The sequence below is a fragment of the Brachycentrus maculatus genome, unplaced genomic scaffold, assembly GCF_059751285.1.
Source record: "Brachycentrus maculatus isolate JH-2025_06_01 unplaced genomic scaffold, ASM5975128v1 h1tg000159l, whole genome shotgun sequence".
Lineage (NCBI taxonomy): Eukaryota > Metazoa > Arthropoda > Insecta > Trichoptera > Brachycentridae > Brachycentrus > Brachycentrus maculatus.
Genome location: NW_028280912.1, coordinates 417,871 through 431,028, shown reverse-complemented (window position 1 = coordinate 431,028; position 13,158 = coordinate 417,871). Strand labels below are relative to the sequence as shown.

General features: G+C 34.8%; 1 protein-coding gene across 1 annotated transcript in view; it reads left to right on the top strand.

Moving 5' to 3' along the window:
* The window catches only part of LOC148308509 (uncharacterized), a 164,465-nt gene that overhangs the window by 149,208 nt on the left and 2,099 nt on the right, over positions 1-13,158 (top strand). The window contains exons 8-11 of the mRNA XM_088261591.1: positions 1,011-1,214; positions 1,778-1,999; positions 2,732-2,971; positions 12,118-13,101. Coding sequence (XP_088117717.1) covers positions 1,011-1,214; positions 1,778-1,999; positions 2,732-2,971; positions 12,118-13,101 — 1,650 coding nt within the window. The remainder of the gene's footprint in view (positions 1-1,010; positions 1,215-1,777; positions 2,000-2,731; positions 2,972-12,117; positions 13,102-13,158) is intronic.

Here is a 13,158-nt window from a genome sequence, read left to right as displayed (position 1 = left end):
TTATCCATTATTACATGGAGAAGAAATGCTGAGAAAGTACAGACTTCAAGGTGGATAACAATATATTAAAAAAATCTATACTATCAAAAGCATGTGAAGCTGCGGAATCGGAGAGAACATGGCATAGTTTGCATTGTGTACAAATACTGCGAATACAGATTATTGCCTAGTTTACGCTAAGCTTTATTTGATTTAGGAGATCAGGGCTGTCCAAAAAATTGTTAAGAATTTTATAGAACAGGACCAAATCAGTAATTACCCTTCTTTCACTAAGATTTATTTATTTTAGCCGCTTCATTATGCAATTATAATCTAACTCAACAATGGGTATATTTAGTTTAAAATTAATGTATTTAAGGAACTTGTGTTGTACTCTCTCTACGCTATCATCGTTTATAGTATAATGAGGAGACCAGACTGTGGAGCTATATTCCAACTGACTTCTAATTAAGGCAACATACAGGGACTTCAATTACGTAAGAGAAGGTGTAGGATATTTCTGCATTATGAGAAAAGGAATAAAAGAGAAATAGTAGATACTATAGGAGAGAAAGAGGTAAACAGTAGTAATAGACAGGGCATTCTGGATTGCATAGCTGTACTCGTGCTAGCTTGTTAGTTATTCTCTGATAACATTTGGTACTACTATATGAGAGAAAAAGATTAACAAAAGTAATAGATTAAAAGTAATAGTAACATCATTGAATAGCTGTACTCATTCTAGCTTGTAAGTTGTTCTCTGCTAACATTAGAAACGACTATGGGAGAGAAAGAGGTGAACAGCAGTAATAGACAAGGCATTCAGGATTGCATAGCTGTACTCGTGCTAGCTTGTAAGCTGTTTACTAATAATACTAAGTACTACTATAGGAGAGAAAGAAGTGAATATACAGGGCGTTCAGGATTGCATAGCTGTACCGAGCTAGCTTGGAAGTTATTCACTTCTAATATTTAGTACTATAAGAAGACTTGCTGTCTTTATGGTTTGACCATTGTTACTACCTTTCCAGGGTCGAGGTTCCAACTGAAAAGCGTGTGCGGCGCTGGGCGGTATCCATGGAAGAGCTAGTTTCCGACCCCACTGGCCTGCACGAGTTCACGGCCTACCTGCGCAAGGAATACTCCCACGAGAACATTCGCTTCTGGATGGCAGCCAACGACTTGAGGAGGAGCGCCCAGTCACAAATACAGCGCAAAGTCAGCGAGATCTATGAGTGAGTCTGCATTCATAATCTTCTTCTCCGTCTTACTCTTCATTACTGAGGGTTGTAATCCTTGTCGAAGCAATGACTCTTCTCCAGTTATCCTTTGACTGCGCTGCACGTAGCATTCCAACCACCGAGTTGCCTGCTACTGTTTTAACTTGATCGGTCCATCGTGTGGGGATCTTCCTCCCCCTCTCTTTCCCACTAGACCACACGCAACGTGTCCAAAGAACTGAAGAATCCGTCGTGTATAGACATTGGCTAGAGTAAAGCCATCCAAGTATAACTCCTGATGAATGGACTCGTTGATGTGTCCACAACACCACATTTCGAAAGCGTAATTTTTTTTCCTATCTGCTGCTTTTATGGTCCATGTTTCAGCAGCATAGAGAAAAATGGAATGGACCAAACTCCAATTTTTTTTCCGGTATTTCGTAATCCTACCGTATATCTATTTATGTAAGGCTAGAAGTGTTTAAGGTGCTACTTAAAGAAAATTATAGAATATTTTATATTGTACTTAACGATAAAAATCCAGTTGTTTTGAAATGATAAATTATTGGTGACTGTAGAGAGTTTCTTGCCGCGGGAGCACCCTGCGAGATCAACATCGATGGCAAGACCCAGGAACGCGTCCAGCACGAGCTGAAAACCCCTTCTCGGTTCACATTCGACGCTGCAGCCGACCACGTGTATGCCCTCCTACTCAAGAAAGACTGCTACCCTCGCTTCATCCGCTCCGAACACTACAAGGCACTCATAGCTGCTGGCAAACAACCTCTTCAGAAAAAAAGGTAAGATAATAATTAACTGATAATAATTAAGATAAACTGATAAACCTAATTTAAAGGAGAGTTCAAAATGTTCCAAAATTAAAAAAAATGACGAAAGAAATCTGAATATTAGGAAAGGTTTAAAAAAAGTTCTAATTTTTAAAAAAAAAATGGTAAAAACAAACTAATTTTAAGAAAAGTTCCAAAAGTTGAGTGCAAATTCTTGTATCTAAATCTTTGATCAGAAATACTGGATTTGCTTCGATAGCTATTTACAATATTTTAAGTGTGCCCAAATCTTAGTTCACAAAACTGGGTTTGTCCACCTTGGAGTTAGTCCAAAATAGATTATGAAGAATATGGAAATAAGGCTTCCATATTCTTCTTCACCTATGGCAATGTCCGCCTTCGTAGTGTAATGGTCAACACGCTCGGCTACCGTACTGGAGGTCACGGGTTTAATTCCCAGGAGGGTCAAATAAATATAAGTGATTTTTTCACTCTAATATTTATTCAATATTACCCTGGACTGGTACTTGAAGCGAAGGGCTGATCACCTTTCCTTCATGAATTAACAATCAAGATAACTCTGCATTTATATTATGCAGTACCCTATACACCATCGGGTGGGGATAAGGGTCTGAACATTTGTAACCACGACTTTCTTGATACTTTGTTTTACAGTGAATGAAATGAAAAATGGCAATATTGCCCACTTTGGGAAGCTAGCTGTACCATGTAAACCCATTCCAGATTCTTCGGGTTCGGTGGCCCCGCCAAGAAGAAGTCCTCGACCACGGCGCCCCCGGTGGCGGCGCTGCTGCAGCAGGGTTCCGGGCCGGCGGGCGGACCCCCGCTGGGGCGCCGGCGTGGCAGCGACCGCTCCCTGTCGGGCTCTGCGCACGAGCTGGCCGTGTCGGGCGTGCGCGACGCCCACCACCAGAAGGTGCCACACTCGCACAGCCAGTCCAACCTCAGCGACATTCCGTACAGGTGAATACTGGCGCGGTGCAGTCACCCTAACCGAACCTAACCTAACCGACCGAACCTCATCTTACTTACCATATAGCAACATTTAACTCGACCCTGAACGCTATATCTCTTTATATAAGTCAAGTGTCATTTATAAAACATATCATTGAATTAAACCATATCCGCTCCCTAAGTGGAGCCAAAGGAGTCCACAAACTGTCTCCAGGCTTTTCTGTCGGCTGCCAGCTCCTTTGCATCCTCCCAAGTCAGATCCGCGTCCCAAAGTTCTGATGAGAACTGCCAACGAATTGTCTGCAGTGGTCATCCTAGGCGGTGTGAACCGGATACCTTGTAAAAGAGGCAAGCCATTAAGGCTCTCGAGAGGCATGTGGAGTACATGTCCAAGCCAACTGATTCTATACAATAAGTGAAGTGAAAATTCACAACAGTTTTAGGTGTATCCAAATCCTTGTTCATAAATCTAGGTTTCTCCACTTAAGAGTTATTTTTACATTTTGACATCTCAATATTGATGAAGTAGAATATGAAAATCATAACGAAAAGCTTTCTCAAACTCAAACATAAAGCATCATGAGATGTATAATACATATATGCTTTACATTCCTTTATTATCGTAGTGTAATGGCCACGCTTGGCTACCGTTTTGGAGGTCCCGGGTTTGATTCCTAGGGGGGGTCAAATAAATATAAGTGATTTTATTCCCTCAAATATTTATTCAATATTACCCTGGACTGGTACCTGAAGCGGAGGGCTGATCACCTTTCCTTCATGTGTTTACGATCAAGATAACACTGTGTTTATATGATGCAGTGCCCTATGCACCATTGGGTGTGGATAAGGGTTAGAGAGTGCTTTAAGGTGGTATATGTGGTGACATTTGGTGGGACATTTGGTAAAAGTGTTCCGGTATTTAATAATAGTGTTCCGGTATTTAATAATATGGGGAAATTCTGAAACAGGTAGACAATTTTGTGTATTAGGAAAGTATATTTTCTAGGGATGGAAGGATTGATAAAGATAATGAAAGAATATAAAATGCTGGGAATACAGTGAATGGGGCAATGAAATCAATTGTAGCAAATAAAAACCTAAACTGACAGCACACACAGAAGCATAGAGTTGTCAAAGCAAGGATGAAAGTAGATTGGATCCAGTTAAAATGAAATTTCTCAGTGCGGCAAAACGATGCATGGTTGACCTTTCAATAGTGAAATAAGGAAAGAAGGCAAAGCTTAGATTACAAAGCATTATCGATTCAATAGAGAAAGATGTGTTGAGATGGTTTGGACATGTGGAACGAATGAGTGAGGAAAAAACAGTAAAACAAATTTATTTATTCGAAGAATGTAGTTGGCAACTGTAACAAAGGAAGATCTAGGAGAACTTGGCATGATGAAGTGTATCAAATACAGGAAAGTGGTCAGGTCAGGAAAAGAAATAATCGGCGGGTATGTATGAGAAGATGGACGAGCATAAAAAAGGTAAAGAATCTTTGCAAACACAGAGTGATGTTGCATTTTTTATTATCTCTGCCTACCCTTCGGAGAAGCAGGGTGACGGTTAGTTAGTTAAGCAAAGTATTGGTAAATTCATCATTGAGAGGCTTATTAACTTCTTGACATTACGAATTGACATTTCAAATATCTTAATAGATATGGCGTTCAGAATCGAGCCCAAAAATTTTGTAGACCTCATTCAAAACTCACAGTATTTTAACATTTTGATCATTTGATATTTTAACGTTTGAGCAAATATCAGTACATTATAACCACTTTTATTCCACTTATTATTCTCGAAAAATACTCTTCTCTCCGTTAGACAACTTTCAGTAAACTACAGTATTAGTCATTTAACGAAAAGATGAGTATGTCTGAAATAATATGCAAACAAAATATGTTGTGCTTAATTTATTAACAGAAAAAAAACGTTTTCACTTATCATTCCTTTTAAACTTATTTGACAATATTTATTTGATCATATTTTATTTCTGTCTCATACTTTCACCCTAAACTATGTTATATGCTTTGAAATTAATGAAATGAAAAAGCCGAACTTAATCATCCATGCCTTTGTTTTTCACAAATTTGATTAGATTTTTAAACATGCTAAAATAATGATTTGTTTGGTTCTTAGAACATTTAAAAAAACATGCAATGAAATAAATGAAATGTATAAATAAGTAAATTAAATATAATTTAAAGCAAATACTAGAAATTAAAGTAGTAATTTAGATACTTTAGAATACATTTATTAAGCAAACACTTCACAAATTGTAGCTAAAAACCAAAGCTTTTTTCATGCTTATTTATTTAGAAAACAAATTGATAAAAAAAATAATACAATTGAACAAGAAATTCATGGATTAAATTTAAGATAAAGAAATAGCATGGCTTTCATTGAATAAATATATATGTTTGTTGATTGATTTATAAAATTATACCTCCCCTACCTGCAGACAAGTCATTAGGGAAGAGGCTTTTTTGCAGGCTTCGTGGGTAGTTCATTTCAAAAGAAAAAATATGCCTTTACCTTTGGACCAATATTTCAAACTAGTAATGTTTTTATAATAGAGCACTGATTCTGCAATGTTTGCACAAAGACAAAAGATCTGGTGACGTCAATCCAAAAACATTTAGTCAATATATTTTTATTCTGTCCTCACAAATCAAATGAAAACAGTAAATATTGGTACTTATATAATTAGGGGAATAGAAAGAAAATATGTAAAATTCTGTGACGCAATTTTTCATACTGAGAGATGTGGAAATAAAGACACTTTAGTTCATTTAATTCTTAATTTTATTCTTAATCGCTTGTTGTATTATGATTTTGTTATAAGATACATATCATGTACTTATACTTTGTTGATATGTCACATAGTACGCGTAACTTATCCACTTTGAAATGTAAAAATAAAACACCTGTATAAAACCATTTTAATAAACTCAATAGTGGTGTTATACAAGTCTTTTATTTTTACATTTAATGCCAAATCGATAATTAATAAATTTTGTATGAAAGTGCTCTATGACACTTGTAGACTGCCATCTATGGATAAGGAAAATTATTACCAACCATCAACTGGTCTAGGTATTAGCAAATGCTTTCAATTGGATAATGCAGTGTTTTATGCTTAGTATTTAATTAGTTAAAACAAATTTTAAAACAATAAATGATTGCAGTAATATGTAATAATTTTTTTTCGTAAAAACGTAGCATTATTATGTTAAAAATATAATTATTGATACAATTATAGTACCAATAAAAAGTAAAAAGCTTGACCGCCATCTTTGGTCACTGTGAAGTATTCATGTAGCCAATTAAATAAAAATTATTGGTATAGTTCGGTTAAAAAATATATATATAATAAAAATCATGAGTACATTTTATAGGATATGATTAATTTCTCGACTAAGGTAACAAACAGATTAACTCAATGAGAATATCGGATGTGACATTCAAAGGTCCAGGGTTCAAGTTGTGGAATAAGATTATTATCTGGGATATCTTCTTCTGTGGTCTCAATCTTGTGGATTGGTTTGCAGCAACAAATGACACCTCCTTCTCTGTTCCAGTCTTTTATGTGCCACCTTCTTCAGCTCCTCATACGTTGAACAGTCTATATCCTCGCAGTATAATTATTTCATATTGTTGTCATAAATTTGTTTTCAAGTGAATCAGATGACTTTTGCCGTCTTTGTTTCTACACCGCTCACTGTTTAGAAAATTTAATCCAGATTATTATTAAAATCTCTTTATGAAACACGATTTTAATGCTCAAATGAATTGTGCGTCTACGTTTTTTACATAAATAGTTTGACGCAGAGTTTAATAATAACACAATGATCACTAACCACACTCACTAGCAATGCCAACCCTGCTGACAGGAGGCATTTTTTACTACAAATTTTGCAATAACTTTGTAAATTTCACGTTGCAAGTAGTCCGTAGTGATATTAGTAACATTACACTTTTCAGGGGCGATCTGCCGTGCCAATCCAAACTGAATCTTGTTGCAGCTGATCCAAGTTTGTAAGTTCACACGATGTGCTGATATTGCAAGACACCTTGTATTTTCAACTATATAGCGTATTAAGATACCTCGACACCTGTTTGTATGTCTCCCTGTATATGAGCTTGAAAACTTTGACTCTTATTTTCATATTACCAGTAATTAAAGCACTTGAGTCTTATTCCAGAGAAATTATTATGACTGCTATTCTCAAAGCTTTCTGTTTATATAAAAGTATAATGAATGTACATTTTTTTTAAAAGCAACTTAAATCCCCTTTATCCCATTAATACTTAGCAATAAATAAAAATCCTAGGCAAGAGGATGTGATATTAGCAAAACTAAACAAATGCAAAGGGTTTTTTATTATCTTTATATTTATAATATCTGAAAACCTGTATTATATTCTTAGTTTTCACTAATGAAATTCATTTGAATCAGTATTTATTTACCACTTAATGCTGTTTTTTTTCACAAAAATTTAATAAAATATCCTGTTATTTTATTTTATAATTTATATAAAGAGTTTACATAATTTCAAAAATATCCCATTCAAAATAACCAAAACAAAAATGATAAAAAATGTTAAAGAAAACTTAACTTATTTAAAAAATAAAACAAATTTTCACTATAATAATTAAAATCATTAAAAAAAAAAAAAATTGAAATATAAAATTTGGTCATTTATCGAAGAATTTCCAATAAATTCCAATACAAAAGCAACTGGCGAATTCAGTTTGGTTGTTCATCTTAATAACGATAACAAGTCAAAACATGCGAGCAGTGCTCGGGTTGGCGTGATACGATACATGCGCCGTCCACGAATACTGCTCGTTCAAAAGTATTAAGTGGTTAAATAAAATTAAGCTACATAGTGCATCATTGCAACTATGCATGCACTGGAAAGTTGGTATCAATGTGTTAAAACTAGTGCAAAATAGAACTTGTTCTTACTCACTTGTTGAAAAAGCTCTACAGACGCATAGCATATATTGTAAATATTATCTTAATCTAAACTATGCTCTTCTGTATTAACGTCACGCCTGACATTATCACAATTTGTCAGTTTTGGTGCAATTGAAATATGAATAATTCGCTCACTCCTTTCAAGAACGTCATAAATCAAAAAAATTGAGTTTTCAGGAGAACGTTTTTAAAATTTAAAAAAAATATAACACAACGTAATTAAAATCATTATCAAGCCACTTATTGAACTTTTTACTGTGCACCAAATCTTTTTAGGTAAAACCTGAAGGTTTTTTCTCCATTTGAAAAATATTTAGTTTATTTAAAAAAATAATTAAACAATACCTTTCCTTCAAAATGCAAAAACAACATTTTCTGCCCTGTTGCAGGTAAATATTAAGTTAAAAATATGCCGCTTTTGCTGGGATATAGTACATTTTCTGAGCATTCCGAAAACTCGCACAACTGAAAATTGACGATTTTTGATTTATGACGTTCTTGTAAGGAGTGAGAGAATTGTATTCCTTTCATCTCTCTCATTTGTTTTTTCAAGATTTAAAAAAGTAAAGTGATATTGACAAATAAGTTGTAATCGATGAGATTTTTTTAGAAATCACAAATATCAGGTTTTGTATTTCAATTAGCTGTGACTAAAAATGGCATTTTCATTAATTTGGTGTCTTAATAAAAAGGCATAGGGTCTAAATATGCTTTAATATTAACAGAAAACTTCCTGAATAACATATAGGTCTTAATAAATGATGCGCATTTATTTGGACAGTGCCTTAAGCACATCTCAGCGATATTTATGCAATCGTAAACTGTCCCCTAATCTCAAATATTTATTTTATATAAATACTTTGCTGAAATATTCCTGAGATTTGCAATCTATTTTTAAAAAATCTGAATAATCTCTTGTTTTTTCGCATCGAAAGAGTTACAAAATACATAATCTAACACTAACAATTAAGATGTTTATATAGAGATATTTATTTCCTCGAGGAATCTCTAATAATTCCTCTTATTTCTTTAGTAAATGATACGGGGTCAAAGTTTTTACATTTGAAATAGTTTCTTAATATTCCTAATATATTGCAAAAAAAACTTCTAAACCTGTAATTTTCTTATTCACTTGTGAGGTAAACAATTTTCTTCCCTCTGTAAATAAGTTTATAACAAGTTTTACACCAATTTGCATTGCTCATAAATATTCAAACCACTATACATCTCTGGAATACTCGAGCAAATCATTATATCAGTTATTATTTTTGACATCTCATCAAAGACGAAGATGAATGTGGAAGCCCAGACTTCCATATTCTTCTTCATCTTTGATGAGATGTCAAAAATAATATGAAAATAACTCCTGTAATTGGAGATAATCCAGATTTTGTGAACAAGTATTTGGACACACTCAAAATGTTGTAAATATCGGTTATTCATTCAATAAATAATTTCTCTGGAATATGACAAATTGTTGCATTCAAAATTTTATTTCAACTCAAGGCTATGCCGTAGTAACAGATTACCTTTAGACCTTTGTATATTTATAAGCAATGTAAAAAGAATCTAAGTGTTTCACCACGTGTGCCATTGATGTTGTATACCACCAAATTATTTCATAATTCATTTTTTATTTTATTTTGTTGAAATGAATATATCTTTTATCTTTATGGAACCTCCTGGAATGACGAATTGTATTTTTAATATCTCTATTATTCTATCCTGCCAGAGTGATTACAGTGCTGATATGATTTATTTAAAATGGTATTCATTTTTATAATTTATACAGCTTTTATTTTGATTAAACTGCACATTTTTGATTTATCTAAAAAACATAAAATATCCATTTAAAAAAACCAAAATAAACATTTTTATTTATTTCATTTGCACAATAGGGAACATATACCTCAAAATCTGTTTGTATCAATAATTTCTACAACAATTTCCACCTTACAAACGGTTATTAAGAAAATGCTTCTGTGGGATTAGGTTTGGAAGGATTAAACTTTGATTTTAAATATTACACAACATACATCGCTCACTCCTTTCAAGAACGTCATAAATCAAAAATCGACAATTTTCAGATGTGCATGTTTTCTGAATGCCCAGGAAATGTACCATATCCCAGCAAAAGAGGCATATTTTTAACTTAATATTTACCCGCTACAGGGCAGATAGTATTATTTTTGCATTTTCATGAAATGGTATTGTTTAATTATTTTTTTAATATACTTCATATTTTTCAAATGGAGAAAAAACCTTCAGGTTTTACCTAAAAAGATCTGTTGCAGAGTAAAAAATTCAATAAGTGGCTAGTAATTTATTTTTAATACATTGTATTATATTTTTGAACTTTAAAAACGTTCTCCTGAAAAATCAAGCTTTTTGATTTATGATGTTCTTGAAAAGAGTGAGTGACATGTGCTAACCATTGGAAGTTGTTCAAATAAAAAACGTCTTTAAAATTACTTAATAAAATTAGTAAAATTACTTACTTATCCATTAAAATTCAGTTGCAGGATGCCAATATAAGATATATTTTGTAACAGAAATATATTTCCATGTTTCCAATATGGCATTGGAAACTGCATTTTAAAATACTGAAATAATACTAAAAATAATTTTAAATAATCATTAGTTGAAAATATAAAAAAAAAAATATTTTGAAACACCTCGTTCACGCGTTAGATGTCATCTTTAATTATGTACATTTTACGTTAGGCTAAATATACAAGTAATAAAAACAAAGGTAGCTGGAAATTCAATTATATTCTTTTATATTTATAATTTTTCTTCTAAGATTGTTATTTTTCAGCTTTTACCTATAACAGGGAGGTGAAAATTAATTATTGTTTTAACTGAATGATACAAAAAATAACCAACCCCTTCTTTTTTCAAGTCTAAATAAAAAAACACAAATCTTGGAGAAAATATGGTAATTACTAAAGTTGTACAGTGTAATTTTGGTAAAAGTATTGTTATTTTTATAAATTGGTATTGTATTGACTGTATTCAACCATAAGTTATAAATTGATATAATTTTAGATGGCGGCTAACGCAACAGGGTTTGAGTCCAAGGTTTGAGTTGACTTAGACTACTAATCCTTTACCTAATCCAAAAGAAAAAGTGTTTTATTTTTCCATGCAACTTTTCCAGCTAAAACAAAAAAATTGCGACCCATAAAAATAAACAACAGATTTTGTGGTGCTTAGGTTACATAATATTTTCATCATCATTTTAGATAGGTACTAAGAAATTTAAGGAGGCCTTCTCCAAAAACTTAATGGTCTTTAAAAAATGGTCTTTGCAGTCATTATTTAAATTTAACCTTTATTCTTGATCTACATCTACTTACCTAAAACTAAATTGTATTAAATTATTACCCTCATAGTATAAAAAACCTTTATTTTGACTTAAAATATATTTTGTAATATACTTAACGCACCTTTAATAAATGTTTATCCATGTTTGTTTGGCTTGTGCATGCATTTTTAAATACCAAAAATCTCTGTAAAACTGTGGATAAAACAAATTTTAACAATTTCAAGTAATTCAGTTTGATTTTAAAGAAACATGTTTCTTGTGTGTTTGTAACTTTGAAATCCTCCATTTTATTATTTATGTTGGTACTGATATAGAACTGGTATTGGTTTTCCATTCAGTATTTTAAATAATTAAAAGAATCTCGGATTATTACTGCTAACTGACAGTTATATTAAAAAAAAAAATCATTCTGAACTTTTTAATAGATTTCATTTATCACATTTAAAAAATAATTAAATTAATTAATAATAAATAATTTAATTTAACAAATCACATTAAAAAAAAATAAACTGCCGTTATTAAATCATTGAAATAAAAATAAAAGCCCCATTTTCATTTTTTTTTAATTAAATAAAAAAATTCCCGTGTCTGAAAAAAATACTTCATATTAAAAACTGCCAAATCTTTATAAAAAATTTTATGTACATACATACAGTAATACCTCGTTTAATGAATTAAATATTTTGGAAAAAGTAATTCTCAGTTGGAATTATTTTCACAAGATGCAATGCAAAAAGCCCAATAAATTTTATCCATCAGTGGGATTATTCATTAACAGGGCTATTGCTGTATTAGTAAATGAAATAGCGACCCAAATGTAAGAGATTTGTCGGTAACCAGGGTGGAAGTAAGCAGCAGTGGGGGAGAGGAAGGGTCAAGCAGCGGGGGCGGGGGCGCGGCGGGGGGCAGCGGGGGCGCGGTGTGCCCGTGGGAGGGGGGGCCCGAGCGCCTGGAACCGACGCCCCGCTCCCGAAACAACTCGGCCATGGACTCGTGTTCGTCCTCCTCCGACATCAGCGTGGCGGTGGCTGACGTGTCGGAGCGCCTGCGCCTGCAGCAGCCTGCGGCGGCGCCCCCGGCTCGCCGCCTGTCCGCCTTCGAGCCCCGCCGGGGGCCCGCCGCCGCGCCCGGCTTGAGGGACGACTTCCCCCACCGCTCCTTCGACTCCTCCACCGCTCCGTCGCCTTTCGCCCGAGACCGCGACGACGGCCCCGACGAAGCCAAGTTCAAGAAAGGCCCCGGCCTCCTGAAGTCCTATTCCGTTTCTTCGGCGGCCACCACTATCGCCCCCGTCATCAGCGTCAGCTCCGTGTCGGACGACGTTCCCTCGGAGAGCGAGTACGACCGCGCCCGATCCCCCTTCCCGGAGGACCCCAACCCGTCGGAGGGCACCGGCGACTCGACCTTCACCATCGGGCTGATGTCCACCCTCTCCCTCAACTCTTCTCCCCTGACTCCTTCGGCCCCTCTCCCGGCCACTTCTCTGCCCTCTCTACCGGACGTGGAAGAGAAATCTTGCAAAGAGGACATAGAAGAAATCACGATAGTCCAAAGTCTCCTCTCCGATCCCTGCGAGATAACTGGAGATACGCACAAGAGCTTTTCGGTCGCCGTAGCTCCATTGGCCGAATCCGAGGATGCGGCCGAAGAAGACGAAGAGGGAACCGTAGACACCGCCCCGGGGCCACCTAAAGGAGCCCCCCGAGAGGCCCCGATGGCAATCACTCCAGGAACCCTCGCAGACCCATCCGCCCCCGTAGACCCCCAGCAAGCCCCACCCAATAAGGATGAGAAAGGGAATGACATATGTCCCTGGGAAGATGAGTGAGTTACTTTAAACCTTTTGCTTTTTATTTACCAACACTTTTTTATTTTTAAAAC